At 33.0% G+C, this 24,306-nt stretch overlaps 2 protein-coding genes and 1 pseudogene across 2 annotated transcripts; 1 reads left to right on the top strand and 2 right to left on the bottom strand.

Moving 5' to 3' along the window:
- Positions 1–182: 182 nt before the first annotated feature.
- On the bottom strand, positions 183–773 carry LOC145594079 (uncharacterized). The gene has a single exon (XM_081650418.1). It carries the CDS (start codon positions 771–773, stop codon positions 183–185), a length of 591 nt encoding a protein of 196 aa, XP_081506544.1.
- A 5,955-nt stretch (positions 774–6,728) lies between these two features.
- Positions 6,729–10,180, top strand: LOC145594080 (uncharacterized). Its single transcript, XM_081650420.1, has 6 exons — positions 6,729–6,877; positions 7,432–7,647; positions 9,095–9,200; positions 9,261–9,314; positions 9,407–9,460; positions 9,632–10,180. The coding sequence occupies exons 1-6, from the start codon at positions 6,729–6,731 to the stop codon at positions 10,178–10,180; spliced, it is 1,128 nt and encodes a 375-aa protein (XP_081506546.1).
- Positions 10,181–18,906: 8,726 nt separating this feature from the next.
- LOC145594744 (ABC transporter G family member 6 pseudogene) lies at positions 18,907–21,607 on the bottom strand (annotated as a pseudogene).
- Positions 21,608–24,306: the final 2,699 nt, after the last annotated feature.

Below are 24,306 nucleotides of genomic sequence, written 5' to 3' on the forward strand. Positions count from 1 at the left end.
TCATTACAATAGCCATTCACCGATCTTCAGAGTATATGACAGTGACGAATCTAGTATTTTACAGCAACGGAAAATGATTTATACGCAGCATAACTTAAATCATACTCTATAACTCAACAATTTTACAGCAAATTACACAATCAGAAACCAAAAAAATAAGCAATTCTCTACTTCTCTGTATTTCATTTCTTTACATCAGTCTGAGGCCAAACACTAACCTTCTCTTTCTCAAACTTCAAATACACAGCACTAACAGCAGCCATAAAATATATCTGAATAAAAACTATTGAAGGTGTATGATAGCTTATCACACTCTTCCCCGTCGCCAATTCCACCAACAACAACGCCACCAATCCTACACCAGCAAGCCGCCCGTTCACCCGTTCCGTATACGGACTAAACCCAAAATCCACCTTCAGACCGCCTGAGACCGGTTCAGTCAATGGAACCGGAGGCAGGAAAACCGGTTCTTTTCCGGTTCCAACAGAATCAGATTGCTTTCCTTTCTTAATCTTTCGTATTTCGGCTTTTTTCCCGGTCCCAGACCGATACTTGAGCCGCATTTGGGAGATCCGGGAATCAAAGTCATCATCAGAAGAAGGGGATTGTGGGTCGGATTCCGGTTCAGGGTCCGGTTCAGAAGCGGCTTTTGGAATGAAGGTGAGATGGGTGGAGTTGAACCGGGTTGATGGGTGGATGAAGAGGTTTGTGCGAGGAGAATTTGTGAGAAATTGATGGGATGATGCGAATGAAGAAGCTGCTGTTGCTGCCATTGTTGATGGTTATGCTAGTTTTGGAGATTGAATATATTGGTGATGGTGTTGTATTTAGTTAAAAGTAGTTTTTTTGAGGTTTGTGTTTTGAGTTTGGTCCAAATTTTTGTGGTGGATAAGGTGTTTTGTTGGTGGTGTGTCATCCTTGTCTTTCTTGAATTATTTTGATGACGAAAAAGTAAAATAAAAAAATTAAATTAAATAAAATTAAAGCACATTCATTGGGAATATGGTGTTCTCCCTGCAAAAAAAATAAAGTAATTGGTGTTCAGCACAAACTAATTTTTTTTGAAGGTATTCAATACAAAGTACTTCGTATTATTTTTTGAAATGGTAAGGGAAAAAAACAATTGGGACGAAGAAGAGATGATATGAGTCCATATCATTGCTAATCGAGTGAGCAAGTTTAGCGATTCAATCTATTTGTTTGATTTGCTTTACGATTGATAAATGTAACAAATGGTCCAGATTTTAAAGTCATTGAGAAGATAACAGATGTCTAAGGTAAAAAGTTTAATCTGCGAAAAATGTTGATTGATACCTTGGACTTAATTGATGACTAAGAGATCACTAGGAATGTTTTTTAATGTCTCGCTCATGTGCTATAAGGATGCATTTGTGCAAAGTTGTAGCTTCCTCTATAAAGACTTCAATTACTCTTTTGTTGTTTTTATGATGATTCCCCTTGTTGATAACTAAACCATGAAAATTAAGTTTGAAAGGATTGGATGGAGAGGCAACTAGGATGGAGTTGGGAACATGCGAGGAAAAGAGGGGAGTGGATCTCTTATTTGGAGATCTCGAAGAGGTGTGAATTATGTAATGCCACTAATTAAACGTATAATGCTTTTAGCATTAAAGATCTGTTTTGGTTTACTGAACTGAGCTGAACTGAACTGAACTGAATATTTTATGAGAGGAGAAAATTAGGAACTGAATTAAATTAAACTGAACTGAACTTAAGCTGAAGCGAACAGGCCCTAAGTCCATAGTTTTAAATCTTGCAATTGTTAAGGGTTTCATTATGGTGAAAGATAATTGAATTACACTTAATTTAAGGTAGAGCAACAAATGAGCATCCAAAATCTTCAACTAGATTACACATCTCTTACAATAACGTTCCTATATTTACTTGTGATCAAACTAAGAGTGTTTAAAATCTTAATGAACGACAATCAAACATAATCCTAGGAAGTATGAATCAAAAAAAAAAAACGTAATCCTAGGAAGTCCATTATATATGTCCTCTTACTCTACTAGTGATCCATTAAACAAGGATATAGTCTAGCTCTGAACCCAAAAACACCACTAGTGGAGAAAGTGTTATCCGTAACAGGCAAAAACAGCCCATTCGTAAAGAGGTAGGCAAAAACAGTCCACCTGTAAAGAGGTTTAAAGTTTAAATTTAAAATGCATATCACACAATCACTTAATGGCATAATGCATCACTTAGTACATGTAGAGTAATACTTTATAAATGGCACATCATCATTATCATGCCTAGTTTCATCTTTAACCTTTATCTTATTTCTACAATAAGATATGAAGATGCAACCAAATCCAATAAATCATGCCTAGTTTCACGTGTATAAATTAGTTTAATAAATTGGCAATATATTTAATTTTAATTTAGAAAATCATGTAAAGATAACATGACTATATATGAAACATTTGATTAATTATATAATATATATTTTTTATTTTTAAGCTTGTATCTATCAATCTCATAAAAAATCTAGTAATTATGTGAAAATGCAACTTACCTACAAGAAAAGGAAAAGGCTCATTTATTTGCTTAAAAATCATTATTCTTGACGTAAGATGAGAATGTAAACATGTGGTAAGTATAAAATTTTGTCATTGTGTATAGTTTTTGAATAATAATGTTCTAACTCTTCGATCTAAGCAATTGGTGACATCTTACCTCACCTCTATAGAATTTGATTTTAGTAATTTTTGCCTAAGAAACTTGTTGCTTAGGTAAGTTTCATCTTTTGATTTTTGTTTTGTTTTTTTAGGAATATATTATTTCACCTCTAGCCTAGATACAATGACAAACAATGCCAAATGAATGTGATTATTTTACCGTATAAATATATATTCGGAGTAAGAAATTTATATATATAAATAATAAGAAAGGGTTTATCGAGGTATTTTAAAAACAATAAAGAGTGTGTGGTAAGTCATAAAATGACAAAAAGTAAATACACCCAAATTTTGGGGCAATTACTTATTATCATTAAGTCGATTTTACTATATAATCATCTATCATGTAATAGACATGTATACTCATTTGCTCAAAATGAACAAATTTTTTTTTGATGAAATGAACAAGTATATTTTAGCTCATTTTATATAAATAATTTTTTGTTTAATCATTTTTACAAAATAAATAATCAAATATTTTTAATCATAAGACTCATTTTCTCCCTCCACTTTTAATCTCTAAATTTATACAAAGTAGTACTTATTTTCTCTCTCTATATTCATAAGTTCATATCCTCTCTCTAAATTCATAATTTAAGACTCTTATTCACTCTATAAATAAAGAAGATTCAATTCCTTTTCTCTTTTCCTTTTCACCACTTTCAAATTTCATTCACCATTTATTGCACGATGAGACTATTCCATTTTAGGTTTGAAGTTCGATTTATTTTTATGCACCTCATATTCTTTTAAGTTTTTTTTTTTTTTTTTTTTTTTTGTTGTTAATAATCTTTAATATTATACGGATAAGATTATTAATTTAACATAAACGGACCTACGTCAACTAGACTTCACAAAAAAAAAAAAAATTCCTTTTTCTCCCTTCTCTCTCCTCTCACTTCTAGGGTTTTAGTTTTCTTGGTCGTTTAGGCCGGAAAAAGTCTTATTTCTTCGAAAATTAGACTATTTCCGACCCTTTTTCCTTAATTCAATTTAGTTTTTTTCTTTGTTTTACATTTTGGTTTGCTTGTTTTGTTTTGTTCTCTCCATCTGTGAGAGTTTTTCCAACTTTCTGGGTTTTTTCCAATTTTCTAGGATTTTGATTCTCATTCATAGATGAGAATTTTATTTTTAGGGTTCTTACAATAATTGGGAAGGTGATTTGGATTCCTATGGGTCTGGGATTTGTCATCAACCGGCGATCAAAACATCAACGCAGATTACGAGGGTCTCAACTTGGAAAGATGCAAAGACATCGAAAATCATTGCTCGCGTCAAGCTTGAAGTGGTGGAGTATGAGCTATGCCAAATATGCAAATTAGTTATGATTTTGATTGTAAAAGTTATGATATTTTCTCTAAATCTGTGGTTTACAGATCTTTACTATTGTAGATGTCGTATGGCTATTATTTATTGATATTAAAACATCCCGTTAAAAAAAAAAAACTAGACTTCACAAAATCTAGTGTATTAATTTTAAATCAAACGGACCTAAACTAACGTATTCAAACAAACACTGTTTAAATAATAGATCGAACTAGAAACGCTAGGTTGGGCAAACAAGCATCTCACCTACTCTCATATGTTTTATCACAAAACTTTTAACTTTATTAATCTCAATCACATTCACATAAAATACACAAATTCTTAATTAAGGTAAATTTTCATTAAATTATTGTAAGACTGGTTAAAGATACCTTTATTTGAAATTACCCTTATATACTACAAAAGTTACCATTATTCTAACAAACATTTTACCCTTAAACAACACTTGTAATGTACTTAATTTATCATACTAACCTTCATATCATGTATCTATTAGAAATTGAACATTAAAGTAAAATACAATCAAACTCGTTACAAATTAAAATTTACCCTTATAGGAGTTAAAGTTACTATAAAAAATGTTAAAGTTAGAATCAAATTGATAGCCTTACAAAAAAAAAAAAAAAAAAAAAATTAAGGTAAGTCTCTGCCTTATACAAGACTTATTGACTAAAATGACATAAATTCTAGAGTACTCTAAGATAAAACGATAATCATTCCCTAAACTAAATCTCTAACAAAATAAAAGATAAATACTTGTAATTAGGCCCCGTTCTCTTCACCTTAATTTTGCTGAACTGAAATTATTTTTGCTAAACTTAAATTATTTGTATTGAACTTAAATTAATATTATAGAACTGAAATTATTTTTGCTGAACTTAAATTATTTGTATTGAACTTAAATTAATTTTTTTTGAACTGAAATTATTTTTGCTGAACTGAAATTATTTTTACTGATATTCTATTATAATTCTTCTTTAAGAAAACTAAATTTTGCTGAACTGAAATTATTTTTACCGAACTGAAGTTATTTTTACTAAACTGAAATTAATTTTACTGAACTGAACTTATTTTTATTGAACTGGAATTATTTTTACTTAATATAATTTTTTTAAGGTGAAGAGAACATGGTCTTAATATTCGTAATTGTTTTCTCCATAATTATTAGGAAATTTTGACAATTACCACCTACTATTCTTTGCATTTTAGCAATTACTACCTTTTATTATTTTTTTTTTGAAAATTACCACCTACTCTTTTCTAAAACATCAAAAGTTACCACATTCTTGCCTCCCAACTACCACATGACGTCATCTTGGCCCCACCCTTTACCTTCCCTCCCTATTTCCCTCCCATTGCTCATTCTTATTTCGATTTTCATCTCCCTTGTCTCTCTTCTCTCTCCTTCACCATTTGTGGCTTTCAATTCATCCTCACCCACCTAATACTTTCAGAAAATTTACTCTCTTGTGTCACTATATCCTATCTCTCCCTCATAATTCTTGGTCAGAGAAGTTGTTAAATTCCCCAAAATTGTACCTTGTTCCAAGCGCAATAAGAGAGTACAATTAGGTCTGAAACATCATTGTTGAAGGGCGGACCAAGCTAGGAGGCCTTTGGTTATTGGAATTAGCAAAATGGAGTTAAAAAAGAAGGTAATTTGATAATATAAAATGAAAATGTCAAACCCTAAAAAAACTTACTAGCTGTAATTGCATGCAAATTTGTGCAATGTGGTTTTATATTCACGAATTAGTTGTAAAGTAGGGTATTTATTGTTTAATTAGTGGATTTAATTTAAAATTCAAAGCTACATGTTTCGATTTTGATTATTAATTGGTCTGTCATTAAAATAATGGTTGCAAATGTTATGCATGTTGTTATATTTATTGTTTACTGTGGTTGGTGTGTTTGTAGTTGACTACAAGCTAAGAAATTGATTGAATAATGTTTGCTTTTTTATTGTATTGGATGTTGCACTATGGAGGAGAGCATATATCCCAAGTTTGTTGATTTAAGGATTAGATTAGGAGGTGAATTTGTTACTAAGATACATAAAAGCAGGAAGGTTGTTGAGTATCAAGGTGGTTGGATAAATTTCACTACTGGAGTTAGTGTGAGAGACATGAGGGTTTCAACACTTAGATATGCTACTGTCACTGGGTTTAGGGATGTTGGAATGGATGTTCCCCAAAGGTTTAAGGTATGGTATAGGATGAAGGGAAGAGCACTAGGTAGTGGGAGGAAAGAGTTTAAGGAAGATTTGGACATTGACAAATTCCTAGACATAATAGATAAGATGAGAATATTGGAGATGTATTGTACAATAGAGCCACTTTTGGAGCCCACCCCACAACCTTTGCCATTGACTTTGCTAACATATAGGACAAAACTGCCAACACTCACAATTAGTGAACCTGGGCCCAACCAGCCAATTGCAGCACAATCCCAGCCCATCTTACCTTCTGCACAACCAACTTCCAGGCCCAAATCTAAAAAATTAAAACCAATAAGAAAACCTAGTGTGCTTGAGGAGGTTGTTCTGATAACTGAAACGGAGTTCAATAAGCATGTTTAAACTGTGAAAGAGACTAGATCTACTCCTAGGGTGAAGCATGTTGCACATAAGGGAAAGGGAAAGAAAGTAAAAGGGCAAAGAAACATGATAAGGTAGAAAAACATAGGAAGGTGAAGGCAAAGAGGATGTTGTTTGAGAAGGATGACAAAGAATCTGGTTCATCTAGTTCTGAGCCTAGTGATTTAGATGTTGATTGGAATCCTGGTGAAGAAGACTGTGAATTGAATGTTGCTGATATTTTTCAAGCAAGGGAGGGGACGGAATACTGCAGGAGGTACAGAGCAGTCTAGCTGGAGGGCTGAGAAGAGATGGGGTTCCTGATAAGAGCAGGGCTGAAGTGAGAGAAGAAGAAGATGATGCTTCTGAAGAGCTAAGGAGTTTACATGGTTCAAATTTTGAAGAGGAACCATATAAAACATTTAATGCTCTCACTGATTTCAGCAAACCAATCAAATTGAAGGTGGGGTTGAGGTTTACTTCAAGCACTGTTGTCAGGCACGCATTTAGACAACATGCCATAGAAAACAAGTATGACTTCTATTTCTTGCACAATGATAAGTCTAGGATTAGAACTTATTGGAAGTACAAATGTGGTTGTCCATGCAATCCAAAGACATGTAGAAAACCCATGTGTAGCTGTGAAAACCAATGCCCTTTTACAGTGTTTTTTAGATGCTTACCTAGGGAAACTTCTGGGTAATTAAATCTATGAGGCTAGACCACAATTGTGTAAGAACTACTACAAATAAGAAGATGAATTTAGAGTTTTTTAGATAAGTACTTAGAGCACTGGAAAGCTGATCCAAGTTGGAAATTAAAAGCTTTTAGGCAGAGGATTTTGAATGAAAATGGAATTAAAATTACGTACTGGACTGCATGGTTGGCTAGAGCTAGGGCAAAACTTAAGATTTATGGTTCTGCAGCTGAAGAGTATGAGAGAGTTTGTGATTATGGGAAAACAATCACCAAATACAATAAGGGCAGTAGGCTAGGGGTAGCAGTTGATGGTTTGGATAGGCCGGAGCCACCTATATTCATGAGGATGTATATGTGATAGGCTAAAGTCGTATCAACAAATCAAAAGTAATTCCTAAATCCTCTAACTAATGCAGATAGGGAAGTAGGATCGAATCTTCAAGGAAACAAGTCTTTCTATTCCAAATTAATTATTATAATCTAAATTATTAAGTAACCAAAAGTTATTATTTAAAGGAATTATACTACGAAGAATAAGTTTAGAGAGAAAATCAATAATAAAAAGCCTAGGGTGACAGGTTCACCAATAATTAATATTTCGGGATAAAACATAACAATTAACATTACACAAATAACATGATCAACATGCTCTCGCAATTTATTAATCAACATAGATCTAACAGACTCTCGCAATTTATTAGATCTAAGTTCCTACTGAAAATAGCCTTTAATATCAAATTAACACCTGCTCGATTCATCAACTTAATATTGCTATACTTTTACAATCAAATCACATCTGCTCGATTCATAATCCGATTGAAAAGAATTAAAACACTTCAATAAGAAATTATCATGCAAGATCATTAATCAACAATAACAAATTATCCCTTCATATTGATTATGGATCCCCATAAACCCTGGAATTAAACTACTCGGACATAATTAAATCCAAACTAAATAAAGAGATTAAACAAGTCATTATAGAGTAAAGAAATAAAATTGCTAAAATTAAATAAGAAGAAATCGTTAACAAAGTAATTGGAATTAAAGAGTTAAGTCAAGAACAAGAGTAAGGTTGTAGAGAGAAATCTACAGAGAGAAAAATACTAAGTAGAGAGAGAAAGTCTAAGAGAAGAGATCCACAAAATAAAACTACTAAATCGTACTTATACAAAACCTCTAATTACTCCTAATTAGAAACTAAGTATTCGTCGAACAAAACACTCCAGAAACACGCGCCCGATCGGGCGCGCCTTTTTCTTCGCACCTCTCTTCTGAGCAGCCGCGCCCGATCGAGCCAATGCTCGCACGATCGGGCCCGGCTCCTTGCTAGCACCCCTAAGCTGCGCATCCGCCCGATCGTGCTGATGCTTGCCCGATCGGGCCCGGCTTCTCCTTGAAGCTTTGAAATTTGATTGGGCTTATATCTTAGCCCAATCCGAATATCCACTTAGGGTCTTGAATGCTCGATCCAACGCTCGTATTCCACAAGTCGAGCCCTTAATCACCAACTTGATGTCTCTAACCGGCCTTGGGCTATAATCAACGGTCGTGCTCCTCCAATGTCTGTAATTGCTCTAAGAAAACCCGGGAAAATACTCCAAAAGTGCAATTCCCTACAAAACTTAACCAAAACTACAAAAACACTAGAAAACACCAATTAGTAATAAAAGTGGCTTTAAAGAGCCAAAAACACCACTAATAATGACCTTGGGACGGGGATAAAATACTATATAAATTAGACACATCAATATGGCACTTAATGGACTACAGAGGGGTTCACAAATGGTTGTAGGCCAATCATAGGTGTTGATGGCTGTCACTTGAAGGGTGCATACCCAAGACAAATTCTAGTTGCTGTTGGGAAGGATGGAAACAACAACATATTTCCATTTGCTTGGGTAACTGTAGAGGTGGAAAACACTGAGACTTGGGTTTGATTTTTGCAAATGTTAATGAAGGACTTGTCTGGTGAGGAAGGTGAAGGATGGACCTTCATGTCGGACAGACAGAAGGTATTGCTTCCCATCCACCTCTCTTTTTTACTTTAATATGTTTACTATTTGTGATAGTAGTTTTATATGGCTTTATGTGTGTCTTTCACAAGGGATTACTTGAAGCATTCAACCAAGTTGTGCCTAAAGCAGAAACAAGATATTGTGTAAGACATATTTGGGAAAACTTCAAGCTTTAGTTCACTAGTACCCATTTCAAAGATCTGTTTTGGCAAGCAGCAAGGGCAACAACTTTGGTACATGCCCTGTAACTTTGGTTAATTTGTTCAGTTTTTAATGTTTGAGCATTCATTTCTTTGAATTTTTTTGCTTACTAGCTTTTGTACTTGAAGGTTGATTATGAAATTGCCATAGAGAGCATAAAATTTTTTAGTAAAGATGTATATGAATATCTTGTCTACATCCTTACAAGACATTGGTGTAGGCATGCATTCTCAACCAATTGCAAGTCAAACATGTTGTTGAACAACATGTGTGAAACATTCAATTCTGTCATAAGAGAGGCAAGAGATAAACCTATTCTCACTCAAATGGAGTGGATGAGAAGGTATATGATGAGAAGGTGCAATGAGAAGTGGGAGGGAGTGCTGAAAATGAATGGGGAGAATATGCCTTACATCATCAATACACTTGAAAGGATTGAACATGTGGCTAGAGGATGCATAGTGCGGCTGTCAAGGGATGACAACTATGAGGTGGAGTTTGAAGGAGATACAGTTGTAGTTGATATTCAGGAAAATACATGTGCATGCTACCATTGGCGGCTTACTGCAATCCCCTGCATCCATGCTTATCCCTGTTTAATGGATAAAAGAGCAGATCCAAATGATTATGTTGATGACGCATACAGTGGGGAAATTACCTGAAAGCTTATTGTACTCCTATACTTCCTATACCAGGAGCTTTCAGGAAACCATTACCTCCTGCCATAAGAGTGTTACCAGGAAGACCTAAGTCTAAAAAAAGAAAGAAAGAGCAAGGAGAAGATCAAGATAAAGCTGCCCCTCCTAAGATGACCACAAGATGTAGCAAGTGCAAGCAATTAGAACACAACAAACTGACTTGCAAGAATGAAGTTGTTGTTGATCAGGTGGTAAAAGATATTAACAAAGGTGCAGACCACCTTTAGACACACCTTGGGTTAAAGAGCAAAGGAAGAAGAGGCAAGTCAGGGCATTGAGTAAGGTAATCAATTTAAACTTAGGTTGTCAAGCATTTCCTGTCTTCATCACTACCTGACTTTGTGCTTATATTTTGTGACAGGTGGCTGCAGGTGGAACCCAACAAGCTGCTTCTTCTTCTCAGCCTAGTTCACGTTGTTGACCACCCACTTCAATCCACTCAGCAAAGTCAAAACCAACCTCAACAACAACAACAAACACCAAGCAAGGCTAGGAAGAAGATTCCTGTTAGAAAGGGGAAAACAAAGACTATAGGTAGCTTGTATAACTAGTAGTAGTGTATGTTTGAACAACTGATGTACTAATGTGGTATGTATTTTTTTTGGGGAATGATGGTTAAAGCACCACATGTATGCTTTTTTAAACTATGGTTAGCTTTTGGGAATGATATTTTGTTGTACATGACTAGATTAACATGATTAATGAAAGTGCCAATTATGGTTTTTATGCTAAAATTCTTTGTGTTATGTTGCATATACAATGTAAAGCATTAGACTTTGCACAAAAAGTGAATGAAAGTGTCATTTTTTCATTAAAGGATCCAAAAGGTACATTTGTGTTCATTCAATACATCACACTTCATTCTAGGCAACACATACATTGCTTCATTCTTAGCTAATTCAACAAAAGGAAATCACCAACAAGGTTTCACCAACATCTAAACTAACCTAAACTACAAGAACTACCTAAACAGAATTACAACAAAAACCACAAACACTAGCAAACAGCAAAATGCAGGGAGCATAAGTCCATGCTGCTTCATCAATGTCAATTGACCCTTAAGTGCTTCATTCTCATGTTCAAGGCGGCCATTTTCAGCTTTCACATCATCCAATTCCTTCTTGAGCATCCTCAACTCAATCTTTTGCGTGTTCACATAAGCCATTAGTGAATTAGTCACATCCTTTTGCCATTCAGTCATTTCAATGTCCACCCAATTGAAATAATCACAACCCTTTCTACTAGTGTCATGCTCATAAAATTGGCAAGCTTGAAACCTTCTCCCTGGATTCTGCTTAGTCCATGAAGTCAAATTGGAAGCTGGATATCCACACTTGCAGATGTGAAAATCCGTCTGCACAGAATCAAACAATTACTTAGCTACAACTACTTATAAGTTAGAGAAGCAGGTAATAATTCACAAATTGTTGTTAATTAGTTCACCAATTGAACACCTTCACCCCTAATTTGATTTGCAAAACCCTAATTTCAACTACACTGATATCATTCCCAAATTGAAAAACGAAAACCCTAACTTCAATTGAAACCCCCTAAATTAAGATGAACAACATACTTTTCTTTTGGGAATCATTGTCATGTTGCACCAACACCAATTATTATTCGTCAGTTTTGGTTTGGAGGAATGAATTGAAGTGTTTCAGATTTTTTTGGGGGAAAAAAATTGAAAGAGGAGATGAGAATTGAGTTAGGAATGAGAAATGGGAGGGAAATATAGAGGGAAGGTAAAGGGTAGGGCCAAGATGACTTCATGTGGTAGTTAGGAGGCAAGAAGGTGGTAACTTTTGATGTTTTAGAAAAGAGTAGGTGGTAATTTTCAAAAAAAATAATAGAAGGTGATAATTGCTAAAATGGAAAGAATCGTAGGTGGTAATTGTCAAAATTTCCTGGTTATTACTCAAAAGATAAATATCCATACCTTTTAAAGTTTGAGTTGCCTCTTATAAGTTTTAAATAGTGTTTGAACAATTATATCCTCTAAAATATTTATCTATTTACTTGCCTTCTTTAATGTTAATTACCTTTTTTTTTATACTTAAGACTTAAGAATAGCTTGGAGACTTTAGAGTTTAGACTAATCCATTTCAATCATATCAATTCTAAAATTGATTACGGAAGGCATATTATTATTGCAACTTCTTTAAAAAAAGAAAGGAAAAAAAAAAAAAAAAACCTTTGAACAAGAAAATTAAAGTACTTGTCCAACTTGATATGTGTGGGACTTTGTGCTTGTGTCAATATTTTTTTTAATGGAAAGATATATAAGAAGTTAAGTCAGTCTTCTCTCAAGAGTATAATCTAACCCAACTGAATTTTTTTTCAAAACAAATTTACTATCTTCCAGCAAATACTAAATCTTTCACAAACATTAAGCTTTACTTTGCAAAAATTTAATAATAAGTAAGTTATCCTCTTCAATAAAAATACGAAAAAAACTGTAGGATCGGGCAAAAAGAAGGCCATTGTAAAGGGTCATAGCCTCAACAATAAGAGGCATACTCGTACCAATGTTATAAGAATGACAGATTAGATTATTTGACAGTACAAGTTGGATTAGATTATTCAAGTTCTCAAATGGAAACATCAATGATTATTCAAAATGATCCAATTTTTTCCAATTATTTGATGTTTCCATTTTTTTTTTGTTGAATATATTCTTCATTTAATTGACATGTTGATTGCAATTTTGATTGTCTTTAACTAATTTGTTTTTTTTTCTCTTTAAATGGGTGGAGATAATGCAATATTAATGGATACTCCCTTTGTCCCTAATTGTTTGCTCCAGTCACTTTTCTTTTTAAGGTGTTCCCAAAAGATTGTCTTATACTACTTTTGATATGTTTTCTCACTTGCGCTGCACTCTCTCTATCTTTCTCCTCATTGATATTTGTGTCAACCCATGTGCACCATTTTTTGCCCAAAACCTTAATAAAGTGAATTTATGGTTTGGGACAAACAATTGGGGACAGGGGGAGTATATGATATAGCATATAGCTACCGAGAGGTTAGAATTGGGGTTTTGGAATAAAAGCTTTTTATTCTAACCTTTTTTTCTCAGAAATTAATCATATTGTTAATTATAATATTTATGCATACACAAATCCTTATATGTGGTTGGCCACATTGCTCATGTGGTCAGTCATCATAGAGGTTATTTCGTTAGTATTATAGGGGTTATTTGGTCAGTATTACAAAGGTTACTTTATTAGTGCTATGAGTTACTCCGATAATATTCCACTAGCTTAGTCCCGTGCGATGCATGATTTATTTTAACAATAAAATAGTTGATCATATACATTAGAAGATATGATGTCAAATATTCTAATTAAATTCATAATTAAAATAAAATTAAAAAAAATGGTAGCATTAGTGTTTAGTGGTTAATATAGGAGGAAAGAAGGAAAAATGAAAGAGCCTACCACCAATTACATACTATTTTTATTTTTCAATAAGAAAATTGTGCTGTTAGTCAATTTAGAAGGAAAAAAAAAACATAAAGTTTATGAAAATGTGTAACTAATTTAGCTTTTTCAAACAATAGCTTTATCTTGAAAGGGAAAAATAGAATTAAAAAAAAAATAAAAAAAATAAAAAAAAAACAAGGATGATGTCACTTATAATTTTGGCGGGAAATTTTTTAATAAAAAGCTGACACATATGCAATGGTGATGTCAGCGGTTTCTACTTTACTCAGAGTTATAGATAGATGGAAAACTTGGTTAGTGTTATAGGGATTACTTTGTTCCTTTACAAGCGACCATGTGGCGTGGGCAGCCACACAAAAGACGCATTGTTATGCATATCAAATATAATTGTATTACCAATTTTAGTTATTATTTATTTATATCAACTTAAAATTCAAATTGATGCTTCAATTTTTTTTTTTTTAAAATGTTTATATTAGCAGATATTCTTGAGATAAATAACGTGGTTGTCTTTGTGGTGTGAGAACTTTGATTGAATTTTCTAATTTGGTGAGCAATTTTGTCAATTTGTTTTTCAATTTGAAATTGCTTGGTTGAGTTCGTTCATCTCCTTACTTAAGTTAATTGATATGATGTTTTTCATTTCCTTACAGTATTTAATTTGTTGAGCATGATCGATTGAAATAATTGATGTGAGGAGATGATGTAACGAAGCCTTTTGTAATTTGACTAAGTCAAAATCAAGTCGGTTGTGCTTGCATTCCTCCAACGGGGGAAAGCTCTTCCAAACCTACCAATGATGTTGCATTCTCAAATGAATTGAAACTCAAAACCATATTAATATACTTATCTAAACTTATTACCCCATAAAATATACAAGTATTTAGTTGTAGGTTGTTTCTTTTTCTCTAACGAGTTTTTGTTTCCATGAGGATGATTTCATCTGATTTATCATTTAAATGTAGTTTAAAATTCGACAATCTTTGCAATCCAGTATAAATCTATTGAGCCCATGAACAAATTCACATGTGAGTGAAAGTATAGTCCCACATCTATTAACTATTACTAAAACAATACATTGCTGACATCATCAACCCTCAAATTATCATATGTGTCATTCTAACATTAAAAATTTTCCCTCTATTAAAAAAAAACCCTAGCCTCCTCTCTCTCTCTTCTCTCTCCTTATCAATTTTGAAGGGGCTTCCATCGGATTTCACCGGTTGAAAGCCCCAATCTTTATTTTCTTTTAAGTTTTTTAATTTGTTTCTTAGGTTACAATAATGTCTCCATCGGAAGAATGGATTTATCTCTTTCGAAATACAAGGTTTTTTCGATCTCCTTCGAAAGACAAGGTTGTTCGGAATCCTTCGAAAGACAAAGTTTTATCTGTGTTTGATTTGGTCTATGGTTGTGCGGGGCTACTATTGATTATGGCTCAGGTTCGGGTTACAGAATCAACACAAGAATTTTCTTTCTCACAAAATTGCGAAGCGGCGACAGATCCACTCAAAAAGTTGTATGAGACAACGCACCGAGAATGTGTCGAATTGTTATATTTATGTATTTGGATTCTTAGCCTTTCCCCGATTAATTCTTGTTTGGTTTTGTTAAATTCGTTTTCATTATCGTTATTTGTCAATTGTAGATGTCGTATGGCTATTATTAATGAAATTTAATGTCCTTTAGGACTTCTTTCAAAAAGAAAAAAAAAATTCTCTCCATTTTTCTATTTATGATGTCATCATTTATTTCATTTTTTTAACCTACACTATACATTTTTCTTTAAAAAAAATTACCACTCTTTTTTACACATATGATAAAACTTTATCTTATACATAATAATAATAATAATAATAATAATAATAATAATAATAATAATAATAAATTAAATCTTGCAATGCACGAGTATATTCTAGTTGAAAGAGAATAAAAGTGTTGAAAAGTATATCCCACATTGAGGAAACAAGATTGTTGTGTCCACTTAGGCTAAGGGGCTACTTCCCTCATTGTCATATGATTTTGAAGTGGAATATCCTTCCGGCCTAAATAGCAAAAAAAAAAAAAAAAAAATAATAATTGAAACTCTAGCTAAAGTAAAGGAGGAGGAAAGAAGAAAGAGAGTGTTTATGCTTTTGTAAATTAAATTTAAATAGCTCTTATTTGTATTAATTTAATATTTAAAAACTTTATTTTTTTTCACCAACTTTTGTATAGCTAGCCAACATGGTGGTTACTTCGTTAATTTATAGAAGTTACTTAGGGTCTGTTCATATTTATTGAACTGAGCTGAGCTGAACTTGAAGCTGAACTGAACTGATTGGAACTGAACTGAACTGAACTGAACTGAATTGAGCTGAAATGAATATTTTATGTGAGAGGGAAATTAAGAGCTGAACTGAACTGAACTGTACTGATTGGAACTGAACTGAACTGAACTGAACTGATTGGAGCTGAACTGAACTGAAATAAACTGAAATTAAGTAAATGTGAACAGGCTCTTAGTTAGTGTTACATGAGTTAATTCGTCTGATAGGGATTACTCGGTTAGTGTTTTAGAGATTACTCGGTAAGTGTTACTGGAGTTACTTGGTTCTTTTACAAGTGACCACATGGTATTAACGCGTTGCTTTTTCTTAAACTTATTTTGTAAACGAATTTTTCTTAAACTCTTATTTAAACTTATTTTTCGAAAATAAGTCAATTCAAGATATAAGCCGAGAAGTGGCATACTAATACACAACCCTGTTAACCGTTGACCAAAATGTACGTTGGTAAACAACTATATAAGATAAGATCACGCCACAAGAAAATTCCAAATTATAATGACAATTACAAGTCTAATCTCTAATCAATGTGCTGTGAGTATCTCATTACCTTACTTACAAGTCAATTTCTTTCATTTATTATTTTTGAATATACACTGCTTTGGCGTGTGGCTAATTTACACGCAGCATTAACTATCTAGAGAAAGCCCTTTATTGGTACCTAATATTTACTCAAATTAGCTTGAATTTAGTCCCCACTAAGTTATGCACAAAATTACAATCAAATAACCCAATTAAGAAAAAATTTTGCTATAGTGTTACACTACCTCTCTCTCTTTTTTTTTGTTCGCCTATTATTTATTGAATCAAACAAAAAATAAAAAAAATAAAAAAAAATTGACCGTATTTATTACATATATATGGAGCAAAAATAATCATGAATCTTGTTAGATTTGTTTCAATGTGTATTATTCAAATATTAAATTTTCATAATATATATAGCTTAATTAAAGATATAATTGGTCAAACATATGCATTGGAGATTGCACAAAATACAAGTGAAAATATTAAAAAGAACCGCGGAATGAAGTATTATACCGTTACATTGCAATATAATTGCGCCATTTTTAATGTTACATTTTTTATTTTTATTTTTTTTATTTTTTATTTTTTATTTTTTATTTTTTATTTTTTTTTTTGTGAAAGCAATGTTACATGTATATTACTCCTTGACAAATGAAGGGCTAGGTAGTCTGGTACTCTGGTGCCCACTAAAATATTTGACTAAAAAATCAACAAATCAAGCCCAAAATAAATTAGCATCAATCAACTATTCAAAATAATTAGCATCAATCAACGTAAAATGTCAAAACCATTTGTAATTGACAGCTAGAAACATGTTCAAAAAGAAACAATCAAACCAAATTGATATATTCCATTGTTGAACAATTAAAAGGAGACCACAACCAAACCAATTTATTAAATTTAATTTTAAAAAAATGATCAATAATATGTAAAATATACGTAGTATATAAATTTCACTTAAAAAAAATTAACAATAATATATAAAAGAAATAATGACTATCAAACTAGTGCTACTCAAAGTCTCAAACTAATTTACTGACTCAAGCACATATACTAAGGGTTTGTTCACATTTACTTAATTTCAGTTCAGTTCATTTCAGCTTCAATCAGTTTAGTTCAGTTCAGCTCCTAATTTTTCTATCTCATAAAATATTCATTTCTGTTCAGTTCAGTTCAGCTTCAATCAGTTCAATTCAGTTCAGTTCAGTTCAGCTCAATAAATGTGAACATGCCCTAAATTTTAGAATTTTTTTTTTGAAAGCTACTAAATTTTAGACTTAAACACATACTTGTATGTACAAAGTTTCAATATAAATATAATAAAAAAAAAATTGTATATCACTTGATCAATACACCACCAATTGGCGCTCTCTCTTAAAATAATTATTATTTTGAGAATGGAGAATAACTCAAGTGATTACAGTTGCCTTTTCAGTTATAGGGGATCCTGTGATCGATTCTCATCATCCGCCCTTATACCTCTCCAAGCATCATTTTTTTTTTTTTTTTGGTTGAAATTCTCTTAAAATTATTGATAGGATATTTGATATAGCAAGACTACCACACTACTTCGCTTGACGACATTTCACTAACAAATAAGAAGTACTTGTATGTTGATTTATAATAACGTAGTGCATGCTCTCTTTTTTATGATGTGATCTTTAATAGATTTCGCAAATTTTTTGTGTTATATTGTACAAATTCAATTACATAATCCACCATTCAACATTTATTTTTATATTACTTTTATGTACATAATGCAAAAGTCAAAATGTACCTTGATTATTTATTGTTTTGTGGGTACCTATATATTAATTGAAGAGTGTGTTTTAATCACGTTGCTCCAAAACTAAAATACTCAAATCGTATTAGTCTATCAACTCCAAAAAATTAATACGTAGTAAAAATAATCTCTTAATAACTTGAATCACTGCTCGGCACATCAATATTATTGTATGAAAGATGAAAGATGTTACGTAGTATGAAGTATTAAAAGACAATACCACCCTTTTAAGGGTAAGGATAGATAGAGATCATAAACAAAAAAACTTGAGTGACACTATAGTTTTTGCCATAATATACCTAACAAATACGAAAGTGTTGTAATTATTATGGCAATCGAAAAAAAAAATACAATGCATTTATATCAAAACAGATGAAGTATATGGTGTGAATAACTCGATCATATAACCTTTGAAATTTAAGACATTGTTAGACTAGCTTGGTTATGTTTGACTTTTGTTTGCATATACATACGTCAAAATCAAAGAATAGCAAACTTGTTAACTAGTAGTTCACCAATAAATCTTTTAGTCATGCATATAACATACAAATTCAGTAATACTCAAAAACAAAAATAAAATTGGTTGGTCCAAAAGTTGTTGATCAGAAAATAAGTAATTACGTTGTATTTCTTATCATAAATTTATGAAACAATTTTACACCAAACTCCACCTTACTTCCAATTGAAATCAAAAAGGTAACATTCAATTGTATTTATAAAAAAATTAAAATTAAAAATGCAACAAAAGGATTAATTAGCATGATGCTAGCTAATCCTAATTACAAGTAAATTAATTAATTAACAAAGTATAATTAACCCCCAATTTCTTTTTTTTACCCTTAATTTCACCTAGCTCCTCTTATTCTTGCTTCCTAGTAACAAAGTAAAATAAAACAAAATCCTAAAGAAAAATCCCCAAGCAACGGTAACCCATAAGCAGCCCCATTTACTCAAGTCAGTAACTCCTTGCTGTTGGAGTATATCGGCACCGGTAGTGACACATGTCGACGGCGTAATCGTCATCCCTAAGGAGCCACTGATGGTCTGCAACAGCCTTACCTTCATAGCATTAGGCACGGCCCCGAGTGGGGTGTTGTCGAAGATTTGTACACCGCGAATGAAGCACTTAGTAGGGTCTTCGAACTCGTTTTGTAGGACACCTTCGTAAGGGTACTTAACTAAGGAGATATAATGGAACCAAATCCAATAGTCAGGGATACGATCACGGTTGATGAAGAAACCCGAAAAGAGGAGGAAGTATGCTAGGATCGCGACTACTATTACATAGCCGAGCATGACATGAGGGACTACACCTGATAGGAAGGACACGAAGGAGTTACCGGCCCAAAAGGAGGCGAATATGATTCCGAAGTAGAAGAAGAAGCCTGAGGCTCCTCCGTCTAGGCCTACAGCCCAGAATGTAGTTGCTGCGAATGCAAATGAAAGGAAGATTAAAGAAGGTAGCGCGGTTAGAGCATGTGAGAGTACATACGAGGATCGTCGATAGGCGTTGTAGGCCGTCTCTCGCATGAAAATGTACCTCTCCTGTAGGAAGACAGGGAGAGCGTCTGCACAGGTGTAGAAGGTTGTTGACATTGCGAACGCGAAGAATCCTAGTCGCTCTTGTACACCCTTAGGGGAGTTATCGAGTTGCCAGAACATTGTTGCAAGTATAAACCCTGTGACTAGCACTGCTCCTAGTCGGATACCAAAAAGCTCTGGCATCCGACGGGAGTTCATGACTGATCTCTTTGATAGAGTGACTATCTCGTTCCAGAATGGGTTGGCGAATGTTGGAACCATGGAGGCGGGGCTAGCATCAGTGTTAGTAGCTCCGGAGACGAGTTTACCCCTAGAGATACTAGCACTAATTGCCTCCTTTAAGGACAATCCACCCCTACTGTCTTGGGGTGCACCTTCAATGTTGGGTAGGGTGCTTTTGTGCTTGATTTGCCAACCTTTGTGGAACTCGACTAGAGCCTTTGCTCCTCCTTGTGAGCCCTCTAGCTCTCTGATCAAGTCTAGGGCGAACTCGGTCTTGTTCTCGTTCTCAGGTATTGGAGCTCCGAACTCACCGAAGTACCCCGGTAAGTCGGAGGGTGTACCGCTGAAGACTGTCTGTCCTTTAGACAAGAAAAGAAGACGATCTAACAACCCCATAATTCGGTAGCTAGGTTGGTGGATTGACATTATGACAATACTACCACTTTGAGCTATCCTTTGCAACACTTTGACCACCATGTACGCGCTAGTGGAGTCTAGCCCTGAGGTAGGCTCGTCGAGGAAGAGGATGATGGGGTCATGAATGATGTCGATACCAATCGACACTCTACGACGCTCTCCACCGGACACCCCACGGTGTCCTTCATCACCAATGATGGTCTTAGCCGCGTTCCTTAGCCCGAGCTGATCGATCAGCTGCTGGACCCTGGCTTGCTTCTTGGACTTAGACAGGGTCCGAGGAAGCCGAAACTCGGCAGCAAACATCAGTGTCTCTTCAACAGTTAACATAGGGAAGAGCAAGTCATCCTGCATAACATACGCCGATATAACCTTAAGGAGCCGCGACTCAAGCGGCTCCCCATTAAGGGTTACCTTCCCTTTCAGACTCCCCCTTGCAATACGATTTGCAAGGGCGTCAATGAGCGTTGACTTTCCGGACCCACTCGCACCCAGCACAGCCATCACCTCACCGTCTCGAGCCTCACCACATATATCATTCAAAAGCGTCTTCGTACGAGAAAAAACTCCTCCAGGAAACTGCTCACCAGGGGACAAATTATGAGTAGTAATTCCCGGAATCCTTAACTTCCTCTGCATCTTCACATTGTACGTCAGGTTAGCAAACCTTAACACAAACGGAAGAGCCCGCGTCTCAGGGCTCATGTTAAGGGTATGGTGGACGGGGGTCTCGTCCCCAGTAGCCTCCTTCCGAGCATCCCCAACTCGCTTCAAGAGCTGGCCTAAAGTCGGTGAGAATGACACACGACGACTATCACCAGCACCAACACCGCCACCACCACCAACACCATTGGATTCAAGATCCATGGAGTGGTAATTATTAGATGATCCAAAGTAAGGTAAAAGAGTAGGTGATGAACTAGCAGAGTCATCATCTACCACACGAGACATTTTAGTTGTACCTCTTAGGATCTCCAGCTTTGCAACTTCCTAGTTATAAGAAAAACAAAAAAACTATTTTTGGTAATAAGAGATTTACTTCAACTATGCAAATAAAAGGCTTGTTTGTTTGTTGTTAAAAAAGAAAATTATTTGGTAGTTTCATATATATGAAAGTAGTGTCCCTTTTGTTATGGGATGGTTTAGTTTAGCTCAAATGCAAAAAAATATGGGAAATGTATATATATAGGATAGTTTTGATATGATAAAAATATGGTTGAGTTAAATTGATTTTTATAAGATATAGTTTGTTGTGAATGTGAAATTGGGTGTGATAGTGGAGAAAACGGAAGAATTTATGATACTAAAAAGAGGGAGAGGAGGGTGAGAGAGAGGTGACCTAAAATCTCCTAATCTCTTGTCAACACGCCTCAAATTTCTTGAGTGAGCAAATCATATGCATCATTCAAGGCTTCTAACAAAAGGGTTTTTAATTTTTTTAATTATTTTATTCTGATTTTTAATTTTAATTAAAAATAATTATTTTTTAAGGGTAGTTACTAGTGATGTTAAGAGGACACGTGGCGAAGTGGGTGTTTAAGTTTGAAGGGTAGTCATGGCTTATGTAATATAGTATGGAGAAAAAAGGGTGGGAGTATGGAGGAATTAGGTGTGGGTGTTAATCTACTGTTGGCCTTTTTTAATAATTTTGGTCCAAGTAAAAAGGATGGACTTTCTAGTTGCTATTATAGTTTTGCTACTATTACATCATGTATTTTTATTTTTTAGCTCCATTTTTCTCCCTTATTCTTATGTGAAGGAACCATAGTCCATGGACTTTTTTGATTGCTTAATTTGCTAGATATTTTTTAGTAAGTTATTATAGGAAAGCTTAGGAAACCAACTATCAACTATATAAATAGAGTTTTATGAAACTCTTTTCTTTGATATTTTGGTAGTTAGTTATATGAGGAGAAGAAACGAAAGTAATTAAGACAATGTTATTTCACCTTAAATAAGGTGATCTATTATGTGTATTTTGATTTGTAGAAAAGAAAAGCAATATTCTGAAAATATACATTGATGAACGTCATATAGCAACAACATTCATAATAACATTTATTTAAATTCCCTTCTTTCCAGAATAACTAACCTATTCGACTTATTTTACTATTTATATACTAACATTGACCATGATTTTTAATAATAACGTATTAAAATATATTTTATCTTGAATTATGTTGTTAAATAATTTAAAATTTTATATATCAATTTTTTAATATTTTTAACTAATAATTTAATTGTATATATTTAAAATCAAATTAATGTATTATCATGTGTGTCAAATTTAACTATAAATCATTCTAAGACAAAAGAAGTGTATAATTATTTATTTATAAAAATAAAAAATATGGTAAAAGAAAAAAAAGAATTTGTCAAAAGTGTAACAATCAAAGTGGTACCCCCAAAAAAAATAAAGTTCATTAGGAAAAAAAATTCTCACATTTTTTTTTTCTTTCCTAATATACTACCATAGCTCTTAAAATGTACAAGAATTTCATTTTAAGGAGATTTTATAAATATTGCACAATTTTTCTACAGAAAATCAAACATCTCTTTTCATAATGTAAATACCCAATACCCTTTACTGCCATTTTTAATTAAGTTTTACCAACAAAAAAATAAATAAATAAATCAGTCAATCAAAACTATTTTTTTTACACTGAAAACTAATAATAACTAGCATAGTGCCCGTGCGATGCATGATTTATAAATTAAATTGCTAATCCCGTAGGAAGAAAACAAATATAATTCAATAAGTAATAAAGGGCTCATTTACTAATGATCGTTACAAAAATAAAGGAACGTAAATTGAATAGTATTTTAAATTATTTGTTTATTTTTTATAAATTCATATTATTAATTGAAAATTAAATGAATATTAATCCACATAAATATGTAGGAGAAGTTGACTCATTCATTTCCTATCTCCCGTAGAGAAAAAAAAATTAAATATTATTGTCATACCTTCCGCTTCAATAGCTACAATCTAATACGGTCGTATTCACAAAAATCTTTAATTATTATTATCATTATTATAATACGGAGTAATAAATTTAGCATAAATTTTCCTTGAAAAATATTTTTTAACTTTTAGATGTATCTTTTTTTTATCTACGTTAATTTAATTTTATGTTAGGTTTGTATAGTTAAAATTTGGAAACTCAATATTTATTTAATATTACATTACATGTGTAGTCTAAAATTACATAGAATGGAAAATATTAATTATTGAAACGGAAAGTATATGAATCGATATAATCACAAATAGATTATATAATTTGGTGAATATTTTGTGTAAACTTATAGTAGGTAACTAGGTTAAGTCCCGTGCCATGCACGGTAATTTTTAATACTTATCATTAGCTTAAGACTGCTATTTAATTATAAAAAAATTATACCTAATTGCAAAATAGGATGAAATTAATGTTCTGTAATTACAAAAAAAAAATTAAAAAATTTATCACACTAAAGAAAACAGAGAGAATAATATATGCATGACTAATAAATATAACTATGAATTACATTACAACGTTATAGATAGAAAACTATTATTGCATATATAAATAAGATATACTTATCAAATAGGAAGTGAATTATTATTGCATAGTTTGTATTAAAAACTTCTCTAAGAAGCTTTGGCCAAAAAAAATAAAAATAAAAAATAAAAAAGAAACTTTTGGAGGGAAAATTTTTAACCAGGAAATGACATGTGTCATTCCTGGTTTCGCCTTTAGTATAAAGTTATAGATAGATTAATGTCATTGGCTAAAAAAAGAAGAAAAAAAGAGAAAAACAGGGGAGGAGATTTGGAGGGAAAAGACAGCACCA

Source organism: Chenopodium album, chromosome 19, assembly GCF_948465745.1.
Source record: "Chenopodium album chromosome 19, dcCheAlbu1.1, whole genome shotgun sequence".
Lineage (NCBI taxonomy): Eukaryota > Viridiplantae > Streptophyta > Magnoliopsida > Caryophyllales > Amaranthaceae > Chenopodium > Chenopodium album.

Bases quoted from the DNA above. Each gene is read 5' to 3' on its own strand.
- LOC145594079 (XM_081650418.1), bottom strand. From the start codon at position 773: ATGGCAGCAACAGCAGCTTCTTCATTCGCATCATCCCATCAATTTCTC.
- LOC145594080 (XM_081650420.1), top strand. From the start codon at position 6,729: ATGTTGTTTGAGAAGGATGACAAAGAATCTGGTTCATCTAGTTCTGAG. The intron at 7,648-9,094 runs GTATATGTGATA...AAATGGTTGTAG, and splicing joins CCACCTATATTCATGAGGAT to GCCAATCATAGGTGTTGATG. The intron at 9,201-9,260 runs GTAACTGTAGAG...ATGTTAATGAAG, and splicing joins ACATATTTCCATTTGCTTGG to GACTTGTCTGGTGAGGAAGG.